At 37.2% G+C, this 20809-nt stretch overlaps 1 protein-coding gene across 2 annotated transcripts; it reads left to right on the forward strand.

Moving 5' to 3' along the window:
• The first annotated feature begins 882 nt into the window (after nt 1–882).
• On the forward strand, nt 883–18341 carry LOC120625664. 2 transcript variants are annotated; one of them, XM_039892782.1, is made up of 12 exons: nt 883–1038; nt 1671–1784; nt 3257–4983; nt 5200–7801; nt 8023–8201; nt 8409–8586; nt 8782–9214; nt 9402–9505; nt 9709–11088; nt 13389–13596; nt 16967–17086; nt 18032–18341. In XM_039892782.1, exons 2-12 carry the CDS (start codon nt 1746–1748, stop codon nt 18058–18060), a joined length of 6999 nt encoding a protein of 2332 aa, XP_039748716.1. In that variant the 5' UTR covers nt 883–1038; nt 1671–1745; the 3' UTR covers nt 18061–18341. The 2 variants fall into 2 exon arrangements, with proteins under 2 accessions (XP_039748716.1, XP_039748717.1); XM_039892783.1 differs by having other exon boundaries at nt 9417–9505; nt 18032–18340.
• The last annotated feature ends 2468 nt before the right edge of the window (nt 18342–20809 follow it).

Genomic DNA, 20809 nt, shown 5'->3' on the forward strand with positions numbered 1-20809 from the left:
CCCAGTTCCTTTGGGAAAGGGGATTAAAGTCGATTTCGCACCATAACCCCGTCAAATTTTAACCGATTTGAATAATTATTTTTGTACTGGATAGGTTATACTATCAGTTTATATTTGCCTTAATTTCATGAAAACGGTTGGAGGAAAAGGACAGAACTCTTCAGCGGACCTTAACGATACTTAATAAAGCGTTGTAAAATTATTTATGCAGTAATTTGTCAAAGGGAATTCGACCACACCTCAGTCGTTGTTTCAATATGTTAAGTACATACATATATTAGTATATTATTGAAAAAACTTTACGTGTTGGATTTGATTTATTGAGGTAGGTGTAAATTATGTAGCAGTACGCTGCATCCCGTAATTTACTCGGCGAAAGCGCAAGGCTATCTAATTTAGTAAATGAAATAAAATTTAACTATAAAATCCACAAAATGTTTTGTTTAATATTTCCTATTTCGACTTTTATCTCTACCGTGATATAATACCTTTGCCTATGCCTTACGGGAAAGAATGAAGAAAAAAAAATTAAACCTCTACCGTGAACGCATCAGTTTCAATAAGTTTCTAGAATATTGGCTATGGTACAAAAAAAAACGAAAAAAATCACTATGCCCCAACTATGGACATAGAGTAATTTCATCTTTGTCTATGAAATGTTTAGTCGAACTATCAACTCTTAATATGTCTTGGCGATTCAATTGAGCTTTAATTTATATATAATAATTTTGTTAATTGAGTATAAATACGAAGATTTTATTAATTTCGAGTAACAGTAAATGAAACTTGAATCTTGAATAAAAATTTACGGTAAAGTATTTTTAGCTACTGTTGACCGGAAGTTCTGAGTACTTAGACATGTTCCGTGAAACCCCCCGTTGTTTTGTATCAAGAAAATGCAATGGCCGCCATCTTCGACTCTTGTGAATGTTTTGGTCGTAGTTTCGGATTTTGAGGCCTTTTTCATTTGTGCTATGCAAATTCATAATAGAAATAGTTTCGCTTCATCAAAGGAATACTGAATTCGATACCGTACAGGTTAGTAGTAATCTCCTTCATCATTTTCTCTAAAAGTGTTTACATCTGGATTTCGTAGCCTAACTTATGTGATGTCGTATTTTGCTGTGGATTGTTCGTAAAATTATTAGATTTATCATCATTAATGTACTAATGTTATATTAATTATGTCATATTTGCTGATATAAATATACAAACCTCATTTTCGTATGTATTTATATATTTAATCCCTTTGTTACTAAGCGGGATATTATATTTCATTTGTCCGAACTAATTAGTTTCATTTCAGTCGCTAATTCATTTATTTCGGCTGCATAATTCAGTTTTAGGTTAGTGTTTACTTTTTTGATGTTTGGAGACATCTCAGTTTTTGTGCCACAATAATGGCGGCAGTGAATTTTAACCTATCCACCGATTTTTTCAATTTACAATCTACTATCACAGGCTTTTATGCATTTTTATGCTATTATTTACTGTATTTTCTCGTAGGAATCAGAATAATGTGACTTTTGACTATTTTTTGGAACAATGACCTCGACTGTCATATCGAATTTGTGAACTAAAAATATTTTCACAAGATTGTTGTGCCGCGTTCAGTTTGCGATGATAGCTAATGCAAGGCAGTTGGGTAAAATGACGATTTTCGATTGCAGTCTGATAAAATAAATTGGAGGCCGGGTGCTCTCCATACCATAATCTCGGGTTTGACCCAAGATGCTATTCTCAGCATGTCAGCGACATCAGATTACGAATCAGCGGTCCGGCAAGTGAGTACATTTTTCGCATATTTCAAAAAACCCTGACTTTCTAAGAACCTCCTTACTATGACATACTAGTAAAGCTATGTTATGGAGGATATTTAGGATATATTAATACTATGTTACGCCCCACTGCTGGCGTAAGCTAGCCTTCCACACAGGAGAGGTGGTGGTGGTCACCATCATAAATTTATCTCAATGTTTAGTGTGTTAGGAAATTTTGCTTCCTTTAATTTGATTATAAATATTACCTGTAAGAGTCACCTAAATCTACAATATTCACTAGTGCTATATATCCTAAGAGCAAGATTCTATTTAAGTCTTACAACCTGTGTTTCATGTGAATTTGTGATGCGTAATTTATACTGTGAGTTAAGCCCTCCTGCCAATAGCAAGCGTCAACTCAATAAATAAAAACACTGGTGTATTAGTGGCAAAAATGTTAAGAGAACAATTTGTGTGTTCAGTCTACTTTGTCTAAAAGTTTTTTTCTATAGTATATTATTTGTTATGTATGGATTGAATGATGCAGTGTATATACATACACATACACGCAGGCATAAGTAGCACATTCTTCTTTTTGAAGAACAAAAGTATAAGGCATGCACCAATTCTTAGAATGATAGTTATGCACAATATTTCACACCTACTCCATTCTTGACCTAAAACAATTTCATCATATCAACTCATCATCATCCCTCCACAGGGCATGAGTGTCCTGTCACTTTGAGAGTGGTTTAGGATGTATCCCACCATGCTAGCCCAGTGTGGATTGGTGGACTCCAAACCCCTTTTAGAACATTATGGAGAACTCTTGGGCATGCTGGTTTCCTCACAATTGTTATCATTACTGTTGAAGCAACTGATATTTTAATTACTTAAAACGCATATAACTTCAAAAGTTAGAGGTACTGGGATTTAAACTTGGCCCCACAGAAGTGTAGCGAAAGTCCTCTCCAGTAGTCTATGACCGCTTAAACAATTTAGTAACATAATATTTCTCCTGCATTGTATATTGTTTGTCACTTTCACATTATCATACATAAATGAATATATTATTTCATTCATACAGGTAATAAATAAACAATTTGAAATTCAATGTTGTATTATTGATACCTTTAGTTTGTAATGTTAAAAGTGTATTTTGAATTTTCATAAATACATATTATGTGAAACTGTGTTATGTATTTTAGCTTGTAAAATGAGGTGAGCAGAGGGCTCAGGCAGAGTTATAAGTGTAAATTGAGGACTCTGCCTGAACATTGTTAGATTGTGGTGTGATCCATAAATTATTAAAAAAAATATGCAATTTGTAATTTATGACTTAATTGATAGGTTGTCTTTTTTTTTGCATTCTTACAATGAAAAAATATTGAGTGAAATTATTTTTGATTGAGTTTTTAATTGGCTGTTGCGACTGAATTGCATTTGATTTATCTAATCATAAACTTCATTACTGATTTTTGTAAATATTATTATAGGATTATGGGCCGACCACCTCCAGTGAAAATATGTATGAGCATGTTTTGGATCATAAATTAACAAGTACTATGGATATATCAAGCATTCGAACACCTGTACTAAGGGCTGTTCCCATTTCATCTACTCAGGGTGATCCAGAACCTGATTCTACAAATCCCGAAAGCATAATTCAAACTGTTCACAAAGTAGACAGTAAAGATATTGAGTATATTAATGAAAAGAGATGTGAAGCAGAGATGTCCATTGATTCCCTTCCTAGAATTGTTAGAATTGAAGAAACTACAATTGAAAATGTAGGACATATAGCCTACCCCATTATACAAGAAACCGATGATTCTGGAGATGGCAACTATATAGAAAACACAGCAGCTCTCATTCAAACTCCATTGAATACTTCGATTGTTCAGACTGTCGGCAAACTGCCACAAAACTTCACAATAAATGTTGATGCTGCTGTAGGAAATATATCACATACACAACTTGCAGCCATACAGAATGTATCACAAGATGTATCAGGCAATCAAACATTATGGTTACCAACAATTCTGGCAACTAGTGCAGCTCCAGATGGTAAAAATGATGATGACAGAACACATTCAGGTGTATCACAGATCATAATCACTAGTGAAAGCTATGTAACTGACCCAATTCCATCTAATCGTCGTACAAACATTATTACAGAGGCCAGCTACATTAGCAGACCTAAAACTTCTAAGGTTCAGATATTGAGCAATATATCTTTACCAAAAAATTCAAATTACCCTCAACAGTATATAACTCAGAGTAAAGAGATATCTGCACCCGTATATGGAACTCAAAATCATGTATACAAGTTGAGTGCAAATGTTGTCTCACAAAAGCAATTGAACAGTGCAATGTTGAGCACAAAGCCACCTAAGAACCAGTCGCTGATAGGTGCAGCATCACTTTCACCCACAGTTATAAATAACAGTTCTATGAAGAATGTGCCATATGGTCATACATATTCAAAAAGCACGAACCTAAATAAGCTTAACAATGGTGCTAACTTAAATGCTATAGTTGCTGCCTCATCTGGTAGTACACAATGTCATATTTTATCAAGAGTAGTTTCCGGGCCAAATAAGTTATCGGTTCACTCTGGTAGGAAATCCGTAAGTACATTTAAAGGATCGAAAAGTTCTCAAGTAAATCAGAAGAATCAATCAAGATCTATTAAAATAATACAGCAGGCTGGTACTGCCCACAAATCTGAGAGTAAACCTTGGCCCTTGGCTAGTGTAACATATAAAAGCCAAGCATCAAGTTATGGAATAGTTGAGTCGAACACTTCAAAAGTGATACAGAAAGTTGGAAGTCCCACTCACAAAAATCAACAAACAATGACTGTGCAGAAGATTCCAAAAGGTGAACGCCTCGTTCTACAATCACCTTGTGGACCGGTTTTATTATCTACTGGTCCCATAAGCACCAGTTTAGCTAAAGGTCCACATTATGTCCAATCAGGTGCTACTCCAAATCTTAGATATGTTCAAACATATGGACCAGACAATCAGCTCTCTACAGTGTCCCAAGTATCTGCCAATCAGCAATTGACAGCACAGATCCTAAAATCTCTTTCACAGCCAAAACTTATATTGCAACAATCTCAAACACCTATACATACTATAAATCATAAGCCTCTTGCAGTGGTCACTATTGAAGAGCCAGTAGAAGCTAAACCTATAAACCAAAAGAGGATAGTCTTGTGAGTATTCTAATATTAAGCCATTTCTCATAAGGGAACCTACAGTAATTAGTTATCAGTCAAATGTTTGTCTCACTACTGAATCTTAAACTACTAAGTACTTTTTAAAAATCCAACCTGAAATATACGAATGTGATTAATACAATCAGCTGTAGTTCAAAAGAAAAGTTAAAAGATTATGACCAGGCAATATTAATTATTCTTTTTTTTTTGCAGCGGGGATAAGTCTACCCTTTTGACAGCTGACGATATTGTTGGGATGGAGGAAAGACCCAATTTATCTGAAGAGTTACGTCGTTACTCATTCCAAGCTCTCGCATTTATCATGCTTGATCATACATATGCCTTGCCTGTACAGAAACAGCCAATTGTTAGTACTCCAAGCAGTACTGTGGCATTGTTGTCTCCAATTATAACTTCAACGATTACAACGACTACTCCAATGAGCCCATTAAAAAGTTCCCCAGCCCCAGTGACTAATGTTTCTCAAGAGTTATCACCAAATATACCTATCAGTACCAGTAGTATTGCTCCCATACCAGTGACATCTGTTCAACTAGGTGTTCTTACATACAAACCTCAGCTGCCGCCATTGCCTCCTCAAGATGAGGATACGGCATCTGTCACATCCTCAATAGAAGGGGAAAGAAGACCTCCCATGCCAGGTGGGAGTGACACTGAAACCGCCCCAGAAGGTGAAGAAGAGGGGAAAACTAGATGTATTTGTAATTTTACACATGACGACGGATATATGATATGTTGCGACAGATGCGGCGAATGGCAACACGTTGACTGTATGGGAATAGACCGGAATAACATACCTGACACATACATGTGTGAATTATGCCATCCTCGTCCAATAGATAGGCGTCATGCTCGAGCTATACAAATGAGAAAAAGAGAAGAATTAAGCGCTTTAGGAGCATCTGATTCAGATTCATCAGAATGTGGACGAGCTCCAGGGCAGAGAAGAAAACGGTTATTAACAGTTACAACATATACAAACACCAGTGGATCATGTGTAACTACATATAATTCCAGTTTACCTGTCTTGCCTCCAGTACCCCAACCTTCTCTAACATTACCAAAGAGAGGTCCTAAACGTCCCAAGAAAGCAGAGGTAGTTAGAAAAGGGACAAAGAGAAAACTTGCGGAAAAAAGAGTGAAACGGAAGAAGGAAATGATGCTGAATAGAAGCAAATACAACACAAATATGTCCACTCAGTCTCATTGGCGAGATCAATACGAACTGGCTGTGACGAATCACTATAGCCCTGAACTACGCGCTAAAATTATGAAGTATAGCAGTAAACTTGGTAGCACAGCCAATATGGCGGCTGCGGTAACTGCAAATTTATGTACTACAGTTCCTCACGCCGGCGGTAAAATACTTATAGCTACAAAAGATCTGAAGGACAATTCTCCCATCATCGAATTGAGAGGGAAATACATGCTCTCAATCCAACACAGGCCACAACTACAAAATTCAGCACGTGCCGGTAGTCAAAAACCGGGTCCTTTTGTATTTTTCTATAGATTACCGAAAGATAACACACAAATATGTATTGACACGAGGACATACGGTAACGAAGCAAGATTCGTGCGTCGTTCTTGTAAACCTAACGCTGAATTGCAGCATTGCATCGTTAAAGGCGCATTGCACGTTTATATTGTAACTATAAGTGACATTCAGTCGAATACCGAAATAACTGTTGGACATGACACAAATGGTAGCAAACAACCATGCGCTTGTGGAAATCCTAAGCACTGTAAATTGAATGGACTAAGTCCTTTGGCAACTCGAAAAAGTGTAGATTATACGCAAAGAGAAAAGAGAAGTAGGAATAGATGCTTTAGTGCATCGTCACCCGTATCGCCTCCTTTAAATCTTCTTGTAACAACTCCCACAAAAGATCTACCGTCACCATTCGGTATTATTAAATCTGACAAGAAATCCCCTATAAAACACGAGTATCCTCCTATGTCGCCAGTCAAAGAACCCTTACTTTCTCCAGACTTACCTCCACCTATAAAGTATGAACCATTATTTATGAAGCAAGAAAAAGAAGAAGAGATAGACTTGACAGCAAAAGAAGAAATGAAACCAGAACTTGATGAACCCGATTTTGTTAAAATAGAACCCAAAGTTGAAGAAAATATGGAAGAACCAGAAGATGATGATGACGATGACGACGATGACGATGACGACGATGACGACGATGACGATGAAGACGATGATGATGATGAAGACGAAGATGAAAATGAAATGGAGGTTGAACCGGAGCGGGAATCTATTTTAGAGTTAAAATTAGACGAACATTTAATTAAAGAGCAGGAACCTATTTTACCTCCGCCGGTTGTTGTAGAAAAAATTGTGGAACCAATAAAAGAAATACTAGAGGAGAAACCTTTTACAGCTGAACCAAAAACGGTTCCCAAAATAGAACCCAAGATAGAAACGAAATTGGAGCCTAAAGTAGAATCAAAAGTCGAACCTAAAATAGAACCTAAAGTAGAACCTAAAATTGAACCTAAAAAAGAACTTAAAATAGAACCTAAAATAGAACCTAAAATAGAACCTAAAGTAGAACCTAAAGTAGAACCTAAGGTTGAACCTAAAGTGGAACTTAAAATGGAACCTAAAGTAGAACATGAGAGACCTGTCACTCGGGAGCTAACTGCCAAATCTGCGTGTCATGATAGATCATCGAGATCAAGTCGTACTACTTGCGTCAATCAAGACTCTATGGACGACAAAACTGACGACTCTCAAGACAAAATCACCGCTGCTAATAAGGAGAAAGAAAAACGGAAAATGGTAAGAGAATTGAATAAATATAATAATAAGATTAAACTTTAGCCAAATATTTATTATATTTTTTTATTTCAGTTTATATTTTAAAACTACCTATTTGAATGTGTATGTAAAAAATAACTTTTGAATTATTTACTCGCTGATAAGTAGAAAGTATCTTCATACAATGATTGCACAATTTAATTTGTACCGTTTCTTAATAGGTACCTACTTTTATTTTTCAGACTCGAGAAGAGCGTAAAATGGAAGCTATAATGAAGGCTTTTGAAAGGATGGAAAAAGCTCAGCAGAGGAAACAGGAGGTCAAAGAAAGGCAAAAGAGGAGGGAGTCTGATCCTCATCCCAGCAACATTGATAAAGATGATGATGATGATATACATTGTAGTTCTAGGAAGAGGAGGAAGTAAGTTTTGATACTTGTTTCCTGTTTTTCTCTTCTGGTTTCTGTTTTGACACTAAAGGCAATCTTGACCTATCTGATATTCCGTTTCCTACTACAGCAGGAGACTAAAATCTTCTATGCCTGTGAAAGTTTCATCAAAATCGTTTTAACAGTTAATTTTTTTTTTATACAACCGTTACTTATTCATAATATATGTTTTTCTACCAGACGTAAAGGTCGCGCACGCACAGCATCCCAATCAAACAGACGTCGTCTCAATTCGGCTGACAGTGACATGGTAACGTCTGGAGATGAGGCCGGACCAATGTCTCCGCGAGCCCCGCTTCAATCTGAACATATCATGCCCACACCAGAACTAGAAACTCCACATGAACCAGTGACTGAGGTAAGAAAGAGGTGGCTGTATAACATTTTTGCCAAGGATACATTAAGATTAGAGCTTCAATAGAGCTTCCGGTATAATCTTAAATAAAAAAAAAATTGTTAGTTTCATTTTCGATTACAAATTGAATAATGGGTGTGTGGAAAATTTAGTTATAAGTGTTAATCAAATTGTACCTAACTAAGTTTCCGTTTATAGGATCTGGGCTTAAGTTCGGCATGCCTACTCGTCGAAGCTGCGGTCGGGTCGGTCGAATCGGCGTTCAAACTACCCAAAACGAAGAAAACCATGGCAACAGAATGGATTGGACGATCGCCCGAACGAACCCCTTCACCATACCAATCTCCGTACAGAACTGCATTAGTATCTGCACCATCATTAGAAAGTTTAGTCAGAGTTGCCTCCACAATGATTGGAGATCTCAGTGGGACACCGGATTACCATGATGAAGAGCCATCATCACCTCCAAGGACCCCTGGAAGGGAGAGAAATAAACCTCCTAAGAAGGCTAAAAGGATTACAAGAAGCACCCCTCCAGTGGAAGTTCCTGAAGTGATTCCAGTACAGCATAGTGCTAAGAAACGTTGGTTGAGACAAGCCATTAGTGAGGAAAGCGATTCACCGATAATAGGTAAAAATATATAGTTATCTAGGCTCGGACTGTTATGGTTCCTAATACAATCTTGCAACCTAAACTAAGACATCAATTGGTTTTTATTTATTTTGTATTATAATTCAAGAGTTGGTGCAACTAAAACTTCAGTTCGAGTCACGTTTTTGTTTTTTGTTTTAATTTATTTCATTATTGTCAGTTGTAGATGCATTGGTTTCAGAATCCCCGCCGAACGAAATTGTAACACCATTAAAGAAGAGACGTATGGCCAGGGAATCATTGTCTTGTGAGCAGAATACTATTGTGACTGTAAGTTAATATTGTTTAAGTAGACATTGGCATAGATTAAGTTTCGGGATCGTTTGTCTCCAAGTAACATCCGCCGTAGACATGACATTAATATCTGTTTAATTCCATGACATTCGACTATATTGATTTCAAGGTCATGTTAAATTAGCTATTCTAGCCTTAGCATATATATATATATTTTAATGTTTAAATTTTTGGTTTAGTGTAACGACGAGACGTCTCCCGTATTAACATCTGAGGATTCTCCAGTAAAAGAAGACTCGTTATCTTTAGCACGTCAATATAAACGGAATATAATGGAAATTTACAGTCGGGACCGGACAAGGTCTGATAGTGGACAAGGCTCTGATGATCAGTGTAACATTGATCATGACGTATTAAATGTTAATCTAAGAGGTCCACATAATTCGGAACATATAAGAAGGATTATTGGAGTACCACCAACACCAGAACAGGACGTGCCCCCTGACATAACTAAACCAGAAGATATTGTCATGAATAACAACAATTTGGAACTTGATGAGGGAGCCTACAACAATAAAGTTGTGCCAATGGAGATTGACACAACAGTAGTAACACAAACAAAATTAGAATCAAATGAAAACATCCCAGAAATCAAGGATCTAAAAGGCATAGAGAGCCCGAATGATAAAGTACATAGCTCCCAATCAGCTGATACGTCCGGCAACTCGTCTCCGCAGCGTGACGAGATGGATGATATCCAGAAGAAAATACATTCATTTCACACAGAAAACATACAAATACTGAAGAGTAGAAACAAGAAACCTCCAAAAGAAAAGCGGAAGAAGGTTAATCTAAACTTTGACCTTAACATGGTGGACGATCAGATCAGTATACAATTACGCACCGAAGATGACACAGGATCAAAATCGCCAGAAATTAATGGTGATATTCATGAAGAAGCTAATTCTCACGAGGATGTAAAGTTGCTTGTTTCGCCCGAAAACATACCTTTACCGCCCGTTGATTCGATACCGCTACCAGAGCCTGAGAACATACCACTGCCTGAAGAAACCACGCCGATAGTCATACCATCCCCCGAAACAATACCTCTACCCGAAGAGCCAATGGAGCCTTCGAGAACGGTGATTGTTCAACCACTGGTTGAAAAAGTTGAAGAAAAATGTAGTGATAAACAGTTAAATGACAGACCGTCAGTGTTAGACAACACACTGCCGTTTTCGGCTCGTTTCAGCTCGACTGGTTTATTTTCTGGGATATTCAGTAATATGTCTCATTCATTCAAAGTGGACAACTCAATAAATGAAAACATACCAAATATGTCGTTAATAAAAAGTGCAATAGATAGGACTACAAGTTTAGACGCTAGTTTGTTCGATAAAGGTAGTGTTAGCCCAGTGGACGAGTTGAAGAGTGTACAGGAGATTTTAACTCGCGTGAACAATATGGACTCTAATAACAGTGTGTTGTTGTCTGGAGTTTTGCGCGGGGCCAGCGTGGCGGCGGCTGGCGCCGCCGGAGCCGCCAGGCCCTTCGCCAGGAACAACGACCCGCGCCTCAACCCGCCTCCTCAGGACAAGCCTAAACCTGTTCGGAGAAAGGTAAGTGTCCCATGTAATTTTTTCTTTCACCCCTAGCACCCCGGAACCACTTGTATTTTTCCCTTGATTAACTTGATAGTTTGATTAGTCTTCTTCTTACCCCTATCCCATACAATACAATATTAACTATACAATATTTAATTACTGGGTACTGTTATAAATATTTGGTGTGGTGTTGACAGATCAGAATACAGTTTCTTGCCGGCTCTTCTTATTGGAATCTGCCTTCCGAACTGGTGGTAGAGTCACTACTAACAGACTGATTTGACGTTTCAAAGCATGCTTATAAATTAAGCCTACTTGAAATAAATTAATTATGAATTTTTCACCGACCTTCTACCCACGGGTGATGTACAAGGCGACTAAGGATATATAACTAAATGGGCAGCAGCGTTTTCTGTGCTACTACTACCAGCTACTAGTCACCAACCAGTCTGCCCATAATGATTATTGACTAACACGCCCTTTTTGAAATTCAGCAGTCGATAGGCTATTTTGGATTATTGACGACTGTTTTTCCGTACGAATTCTCTCTTAGACCAATGATTGATATAATCTGTGTCTGAAATTTTATATTTGTGTTATTATGTAGATAATGTGAATGTAGCAAGTTAATATTTACAAAAGTTATGGTTTCCCAATAAATTTACTTTAGCCAATTTTGTACTCAGGAACTCAGAAAGCACTGCTATCGTCATGTGGTCTTATCACTTTACGACCATTTATTTCAAGCATTAGTATAAAAGTTCTTAATTTAGCCAAAAACAGAATTGCATAATGAAAGACATCAGAAATGATTAAAGTTTAACAAATAAACTGGTTTGTTCAAGATGGCAAGGCCTCTCCATGACCTTGATATTACTGAAGTGCATTCAATTTAAGATGTTTTGACTTTTTATTCATGTTTTTACTTCACGAGTTTTTAAAATTGTTATTATTAAGGCTAGTTTCAGAAGCGATTCGGAAAGTCGCACGTATAGTTCGAAATGTTTTTACATAAAACATTGGGTATGTATATATCGCGCCTTTGCGTTGCATCAGATCAGTTCAGATGGCGCTGTTTCGATTCCATATAAATCGTAGTTAACTTTCACGCGATCGAATAAGTAAACGTAGGTAGAAAATCTCACAATGAAAAATCTGATGATTATAAATAATACTTGCGACATCACGCAATCGTCAGAACCTAGCCTTAATTTATTTTTATTGATCATCGATTTAAATTTTGTTTAAATTGTTATACGTGGAACTAGGAATTTAAAATAATGTTAGTTTCAGTAAAGTTTTTTTTTAAAATACATCTTCACAGTAATGTAATTTAGATCAAGGTTGAGATAAGATAGTAATTTAATAATCATAATATTATTTGATATTGACATTTGTGCCAGCTAATAACGTTGTAGAATCCTAGATTATATAATAATAATATACTAAATCTGGTTTTTCTAGTCGAGTAGTTTTCAGTAGAGACCAAGGGAAGGTAACTTGGGAGGTGTACCCCTAATTATATTCAGAAAAATAAACAAAAGTGCCAGATTTCCTGCAGGTCTAGGTGAAGTTATATTCAATTATTTTTAAAAAAACAAATGACAAAATAAGTCTGGACACATTTTCATATATTTTATGGGACTGCATATCTACATTTGCTGTTAAAATTATTAGTTGCATGTTCATTTTAACCCGAGCCTAGAAAATAAATGAATATAAAAGTAAAGTCGATTTTTTAAGAAAACAATACATTCACGAGCGTTATATCTATAGCGTCTATTTAGAGTTTGGAGATATTGTAAAGTCGGAGTAAAATGGATTTAATTTGCCTAGAACGTTTGAAAAACCAGGCATATTAAGTCCTTTTTACTTTGACGATGCAGAGTTTAGGCTACCTTCATCTTTATTCTCCATGCGCCAGCTGATTATCTAAATAAAAATAAATATACTACGACAATAAACACATCGCCATCTAGCCCCAAAGTAAGAGTAGCTTGGGTACTAAGATGACTGGAAATATTTTATGAATAATATACATAAATACTTACACTTAAATATACAATAAACACCCAGTCACTGAAAAACATTCATGTTCATCACACAAATTTTCCAGCTGTCGGAATCGAACCCAACCCACCCACTGCGCCTATCCGCCATCCGTACTATTACAAGTCGACTTTAATGTTAACTATAGTGGTTTTTGACAGCTTTCTTAATTTGACTCTCGAAACATTTGAAACGTCGGGAATACATTGCCGAAGTATGGCAAATTTAAGTTGAATGTTCACTGAGGGAGTGGTTGCGGCCCGCAGCTGTCCATCAGCGAGTACCGCAAGCGGCACCTGGGCGCGCCGGCGGAGGAGGGCGCGGGCGGCGGCGAGGCGGAGGGGGGCGAGTGGTCGCGGGGCTCCTCGGGCTCGGCCTCGCTGTCCCCGCAGCGGCTGGACGCGGCGGCGGCGGCGGCGGCCGACGAGCTCGAGCAGCGCCTGCACCGGGACCTCAACGTGCAACTGCCCAAAGGTAAGCTTTTTTTTAAATCTCAAACTCCTCTTATACTAGTTATATAAATATATAAATTTTAGGGTATGCAATGCTTTTGTACATGTGTGAAGTGGACGGAACACTAAATCGCTTTGCGACACGTCGGTGATAGCTAGCCACAGCAAAAGCCTCCCACCAGACCAGACCAGAGGAAATTCGCAAATTAAAAATTCCTAAATTGCTCCTGCCGGTAATCGAACTCGGGACCTTCTAGTTAAATTCACAGCGCTCCGACCGGCGAATCGTCCAGCGAAATAAACAAATGGACGGAAAAATACCAAGAATGCCACAGGACAGCGGCACCCGGCGACGCGACGCGGCAACTCCCTTCATTTACTCACATCGTGCGAAGATTTTTTCTGTGGCCAGCACGTTAGGTTCCCACCGTGCACCCACCAAAATAAATAAATAAAATTAATATACTACGACAACACACACATCGCCATATCTAGCCCCAAAGTAAGCGTAGCTTGTGTTATGGGTACTTAGATGACTGATGAATAATTCTATGAATAATATACATAAATACTTATAGTATACAGATAAACACCCAAACACTGAAAAACACTTATGCTCATCACACAAACATTGTCCAGTTGTGGGAATCGAACCCACGTCCTTGGACTCAGAAAGCTGGGTCGCTGCCCACTGCGCCAGTCGGCTGTCGAAAATGATACCAAAGACATTAAAATCATCGTATAGTATTGTTTAGAAAAGGGGTGGGTCTATAGCTAAGCATTTAAAGTCTAGAGTTGCTGCAAGCATGGGAGTCAATGAATATAATAAGAGAATTGTATAATTCATCGAAAACATTTTAAATTTCGCACAATGGTAAATGTTAGTTGATAAATAAATATAACTTCAGTATGCATACAACTTGTTTATCATTATTAAATGTTCATGTACACAAATAATATTCCTACTATTTATTGACTGCAGTAAAATAGCTTGATAAGATATAAAACACTCAATTTATTTGACATTTACATTTACTGAGGGTAACAAAATGTGATAACCGTAATGCAATCTGTATCCATACTATTAAATTATTTATATTTAGTATAAATGCGAACGTGTGTTTGTTGGTTTGTTTCCGCTTCCTTCACGCTTTAACTGAGCAAAACCTAATATTTGCTTGTTGAAATTACGGAGAGTAACAAAGGCTACTTTTAGTCCCGGTAAATTAAATTCCCGAGGAAGTGGAAAATCCACAGGAAGAGTCATATTCGCACACCAAATATCGCCATTCTCTTAGGTTTAAAAAAAGCAACTAAACGCGGTTTTCAACACGGGTAACCACGAACGCAATCAACAATCAATATCATGACGAAATTTTGCATAGACTTTATACCGAGAAAATTAAAAAAACGCGAGAACAGTTGCGGACAAATATGTATGTATTTAAGATAATTAAACATTTATTTCGCATCAAAATTAAATCAGTTATTTAATTAGCGTAACATTAGCCAATTACAGAATTGTCATAACTATTTTATTAATGCTATGTTTTCGCCTGAATTTTTGAACCCGTTGGTCGATATCTGGTTCAGCTTTGGAAAGCATTATCGACTGCAAGACGTTTTCGCTGTTTAGTCTTAATATGTTCTAAAGATGAAGTCTACTTTCACATTAATAAGTTGAGGAGAATGGCAAAATTATTCACAAAGTAAGAGTAGCACTTCTGGATTAAGGAGAAAGCGTTCCATCAAAAATTTCTACAAATTTAAGAGCTGATAAGTCAAGTTTTATAGTCGTATTTGCCTTCATTTTGAGAAATCCTTCATGGACATCTTCTGGCAATTAAAAAAACGTTAACCACAAATGAATTGCTGGTCCAGACCAGCAATTTTGAATCACCAATATGCAGTGGCGTGCACAGGGTTTTGGACCAGGGTATGCATAAAGAAGGAAGGTGCCATAAAATGGAACAATCCATCGCATTTATGAGTCATACAAACATTTTAGGGTATGCAGTGCTTTTGTGCATGTATGAAGTGCACGCCACTGCCAATATGGCATCCAGATGTCATATTGGTGATTCAGAATTAACATTTCCGTAATATCGGTGAAATTTTTGGCATGAATATTTAAAGAAAGATTACATCGAGGTTTCTCTTTCTTTCTTACATCTTTTTTTTTATATTTGTCTCCGAGTCCACTGAATATGGCGATAAAAAAGGCGATTTTTTATTTATTGAGTCAAATTTTCATTTAAGTTATTAATTCGATTTTCAAGAAAAATAAATAATAGCGACATGTCTAGATGCTTCTATATTATGAAAGGAGATAATAGGTTAATACATTTGTATAAAGAATCCCTCATATACAATCCTATTGACTCTATAAATGAGCGACAGCCTAAAAAGAAGTCAAAATAAAGAAAAATATAACAGAAACTTCATAGATGGATAACACTGACTTTGTTACCGACCCAACACTCCATTGTTTGAGCTGTAAACAATACATGTTTGAATAATTAATTTCAAACTTGTGTTTTTTCTATATCCAATTGTATAACGATACTTTTAGTTTTGTACTTTATTCCGAACTGGATAAGAACTGTTATTGTACGATGAGTTGTATGTACTTGTAATAGTGCCAAGTCCGAATGCCTAAGCTGTGAGATAATCCGTAGGATATGTGACATTAACATTTGTTTTAATGCAATTTGTATTTTACTAGGTACATGGTTTATTTACGGACGTTTTGTAACATTTCTAAAGCATTTGAGGTTCTGGAGTATAGTACGCTTCATTTTCTCGTAATATCTCTCATCATCTCGTCTAACGGCAATGGCTCCTATTATTGTTAAATGATCTGTTAAATTGAGTCTAGGAAATACGTGGTCGGGTACATTTACTATGACTATGTAATTAACTGGTTTCCTTTATTAAGTAGTCTTATTAGATTTTTTTTTTCTAAATGTTGAGAAAATTGACTTTGTCCACGTACACCTTATAAGTGATTTCTTCCAGACAAACTTTGACCTGTTAAACTACAGAATATACAAAATGCCTTCGAGACACGACGACGAGGCCTGAATTATGGTGATACCCCGAAGATCCGCGTCGCATCGCCCTATCGCGCTATTACTTCGTTTTTTTCTCTCGTCCAGCTTAACATCGCGGTTATAAGTAGCCTATAAATTTTCTCAATAATTGGAGTGTCAAATGAAGTAAATTTTTTTGAAGCGAACTGATTCCTGTTTTTTTCCTGGATGCCATGTTTGGCAGGTGGAAAAGTAAATTTTATCCCATGTCAGTAGATATAAATGGGGGATATTTTTTTTTGTCTATGTGAGCTGTACTGGCACCAATAAATATCCTCGAAACTTGTCTCTTTCCCGCAGGCGTATTCGACGCGCAGCCAACTGCGTCGGAGCGGCAACGCGAAAACCTGAGCTCTCGGCTACGGCGAGAGTTTGGACTCGCGCTCCCCGAAGACGAGGATGCGCGCCTCGCGGATACCGGTGAGTAAAGTCATGAAACAGAACATGTCATAACATAAACATAAGTACAACGACCAATAAAATAAATCGCGACGAACGAGGCCTACTGCAGGGCACGGGTCTCCCCCCACAATGAGAAGCGGTTAAGGCCGTAATCCATCGCGCTGGGTCAGTGCGGATTGGTGGAGTCCACAAACCTTGGTGAAATCTCAGGTATGCGGTTTCCACACGATCTTTTCCTTTACACAGCACACCAAGTGGAAGCCACCACAGCAAGTGGAATTTTAATTGCTTAAAACGCACATAGCTTAGAGAAGTTAGAGGTTCGTGCTGGGATTCGAACTCGCTCCCCCGGGTTTTCACCGCTTCCCAACCAACTGGGCTATCACCGCTTTATATCAGGTATATCAGATGTATATATGAGAATAAAGTGTCAAAAAAATTATGATTTTATAAATTTGGCAAGCAGAGTGCCAAAACTATAAAGAGATTTAATGAAATGAAGATTTCATGTATGTGTATTCATTATACACTTTTTATTGTATACCACATAAAAATACGGGAAAAATTATAAAAAAAAGCAGTTTACACGATGTATACAATTTCATGTAATTAACATTACGTTACAAAGAAAAAATCATTTGCTACATAGCTTGAAATGTTTTGAAATATATATCATTCTCTTAGTAGTAGTGATCGGAGAGCATGTTAGGCTTATTGGTCAAGCGCCTAATATTTTTCCGGTCGTGTTGGATCTGTCATCCCTCTGTGACTGACGCAATAGCGAGTGCATCTGTGTTTGCGTGCACACTTGTGTACTATAACATCCAACTATCCGCTTGATCCGTCAATAATAACTATAAAAAAAACTACCTAACTACTAACTATCCCGTTCATTACACTACTTATTCCGAACAGTGATTATAATTCTAGGAATCTAAATTTATATTCCTGTTTTGTCCTCAGAAGCGGTTGCGAAGCGCTGCGACAGGTAGAGGCGCGCCGAGGCTCAGAAGTATTTTTGTAAATCTCACGCGGTGCGGGTCGGCGCGCTTGTAATATAAACTTTTATAGACGATTCGGTTTTATTGGTGCTGGTTCGGTTGTACACTAACCCTAAACACAATGGACGCCTCTAATAGTTTTGCTGTCCCTTTCACAATGTTCTTTATTTGAAAAGGATAGCGCTACTCTTAAAGTCCTTAAATATATTTAAAGTCGATCGAATTGGCAACCGTTATATTGTATATTTTCAGTTTCGTGTCTTATGGTTTTTATTTTTTATTTTCACGGTTTTTCTGCAAGTACAAATTGTTTTTATTTCCCTCTGTACATATTGTATATAGGAGAGTTTAAGGTAATTTTACGGTACGTATAATATAATGGTATAATTAAAATATAATATTGTATAGAGAAAAGATTTTTTATATGTGTACACACAGCGTTTTATGCAGTGATATGCTATTACCTCTGGAGGGGCAACATCCGCAAAGGTAACAACTACACAGAGTGTCGAGTGTAAGATTTTGGACCTACGCTTACATAAGCTTGAAAGTCAACTACGAGATAAATGGTATGGAAAGAGCGCTATCTAGTGACAGTACAATTTCCTAGTATTGTCACTACATAGTGCACCTTCGATACCATCAATCGTAATAACGCGATCGAATAAGTAAACTTAGGCAGAAAATCTAACACTTGGCACTCATTCCGATTTAATGCTGCTTTCCCTCGCATCGCCTGCTTTATAACTTAAGAAAGAGGATATAAACGTGCTCTCTTGGTTATTAGAATGATTTCCTTAAAATCAAGCATGCACCGAAACACGAAAACGTCTTTTTTTTAATCAAAATAAAGTGCCTTTATATACCAGAATAACTTACTTCCACCATAATAAGTAGTGGAAGCTGAAGGAAGTGAATGCAGAGTGGCAACGCATTCCGACGAACTGTACAGTTAATAAGAGCGTGCTTTATCTTTTTTACTCGTCATTTGATAAGTAATATACGGAGTAAAAAGGATCTTATTTGCATTGAGATAAAGCTCTAATTAGTTTGTAATTCTAAAGCACAGGCTTTTGACATAACGTTTGTAAAACAAAAATCTGGAGTTGAGGATTCGCAACTCTAAAACGAGTGACATTTAGTCCATTTTAGACCATTTTAGACCATTTTACACTGATACAGATTTTAATACTCAAAACCGACTCCTCGCTATCTTGTACTAAGGCTACAGGCTTCCTCAGGTTAATTCACTGTAGCTGGACTGTGCGGTCTCTGGGGGTAATAGCATCTCACTGGTTTTATGTATCATTGCGATATGTTTATTTATTGAATATGGGAGATTCGAGGGGTTAATAATGTATGTCGGGATGACGGATAAGATTTTTGTACGCATAATGTAAGTAAATTAAAATTGTTTTTATTATTATTCGTTTTAACTGAATATATTTTTTTTCTCTCTTTAATCTTACGAGTCCGCACTCGTACGTTTGGGTGACATTCGTTGATTACGTCACAAAAAATGTAGGTTGTGAAAAGGTTTATGTGTGATATGTTATATACCTTTATATAGGTTGCAAAAAGATTGTTACAAGAAGGCAATAAACGTTACGACTTTGTGTATAGTGATATCTTACATCAGACCATGATAATATAATGATGTGATATCAGAAAAGTAATTTTTTTGATAGTTTCTCGCCATTGTTTATGGAGTACATATAAAATACCTGATTCATGATATTAGTTGGGATTACAGGCGACGTTAATATGGTACTCCGACCCATCCATCTTCAACATCATTACGACCCACTGCTGGACACAGGCCTCTTAGGAGAGATAATTCTAGAGCATAGACTCACTACGCTGCTCTAATGCGGTTGGTGGGCACGGGGTTGGACACCGCCAATAGCCTTACCTTGAGCTTGTACTGAGAATTTTTTACCAGAATAATCAAGTACCTACCTAACGATTCTTGGTTTTACCCGGAAATTGAAACCGGAAGGTGCAAAGTGTGCGATTTTCCACCTACGTTTACTTATTATAAGATTACCTACCTAGTGTCCGTACTGTTTCTGAGTATTGTCACTAGATCGCGCTGCTTCGATGCCATATAAATTGTAGTTAACCTTTACTCGATCGAATGAGTGAACGTAGATAGGTAGTCTAGGCACTCTGTTCTCGTCCAGTTACCGAATCAAAATTCCTTTAGCGGCGCAGATCGATCGAAACATAAATGTGATTAATTAGTAATATTTTAGATAGTGATCTTGTTAATGTATGACGTCACACGAATGTGACACTGACGGGTGATATAAGTGTGACGTAATCAACGTAACGGTTTCTCCCCCTTTCTACGTGTAGGTATCTTGTTAGTGTAGGTTTTCTGGTGTAATTTAGTGTCGGAAACAGACTCTCATAAGCCATTCTTAGTAGTAAATACGTGTCATATATATTATAAGAGCGCGTTATTGCAAGGTTTACATCACAAACCCGCGGCACACTTGTAACAAGTCAAGCGGGCCATGGAGTGGCCATGTATATCATGGATTTCCGCAAAATAAGACTATTTTAAACTAAACACCACGTAGCGATCCCGGTCGAAAAAATACGACTACGTTTGTCGACTTCATTTGATTATGACGCGTGACGTTTCCTCGCTTGGCTTTTTTTAAGTGTTTGCCCGCCCTACGGTCTTTATTAGCACTGGAGTTTTACTTGTCGGTTGTAGATTTCCGTTACGATA

Source organism: Pararge aegeria, chromosome 8 (assembly GCF_905163445.1).
Source record: "Pararge aegeria chromosome 8, ilParAegt1.1, whole genome shotgun sequence".
In the NCBI taxonomy this organism is placed as follows: domain Eukaryota; kingdom Metazoa; phylum Arthropoda; class Insecta; order Lepidoptera; family Nymphalidae; genus Pararge; species Pararge aegeria.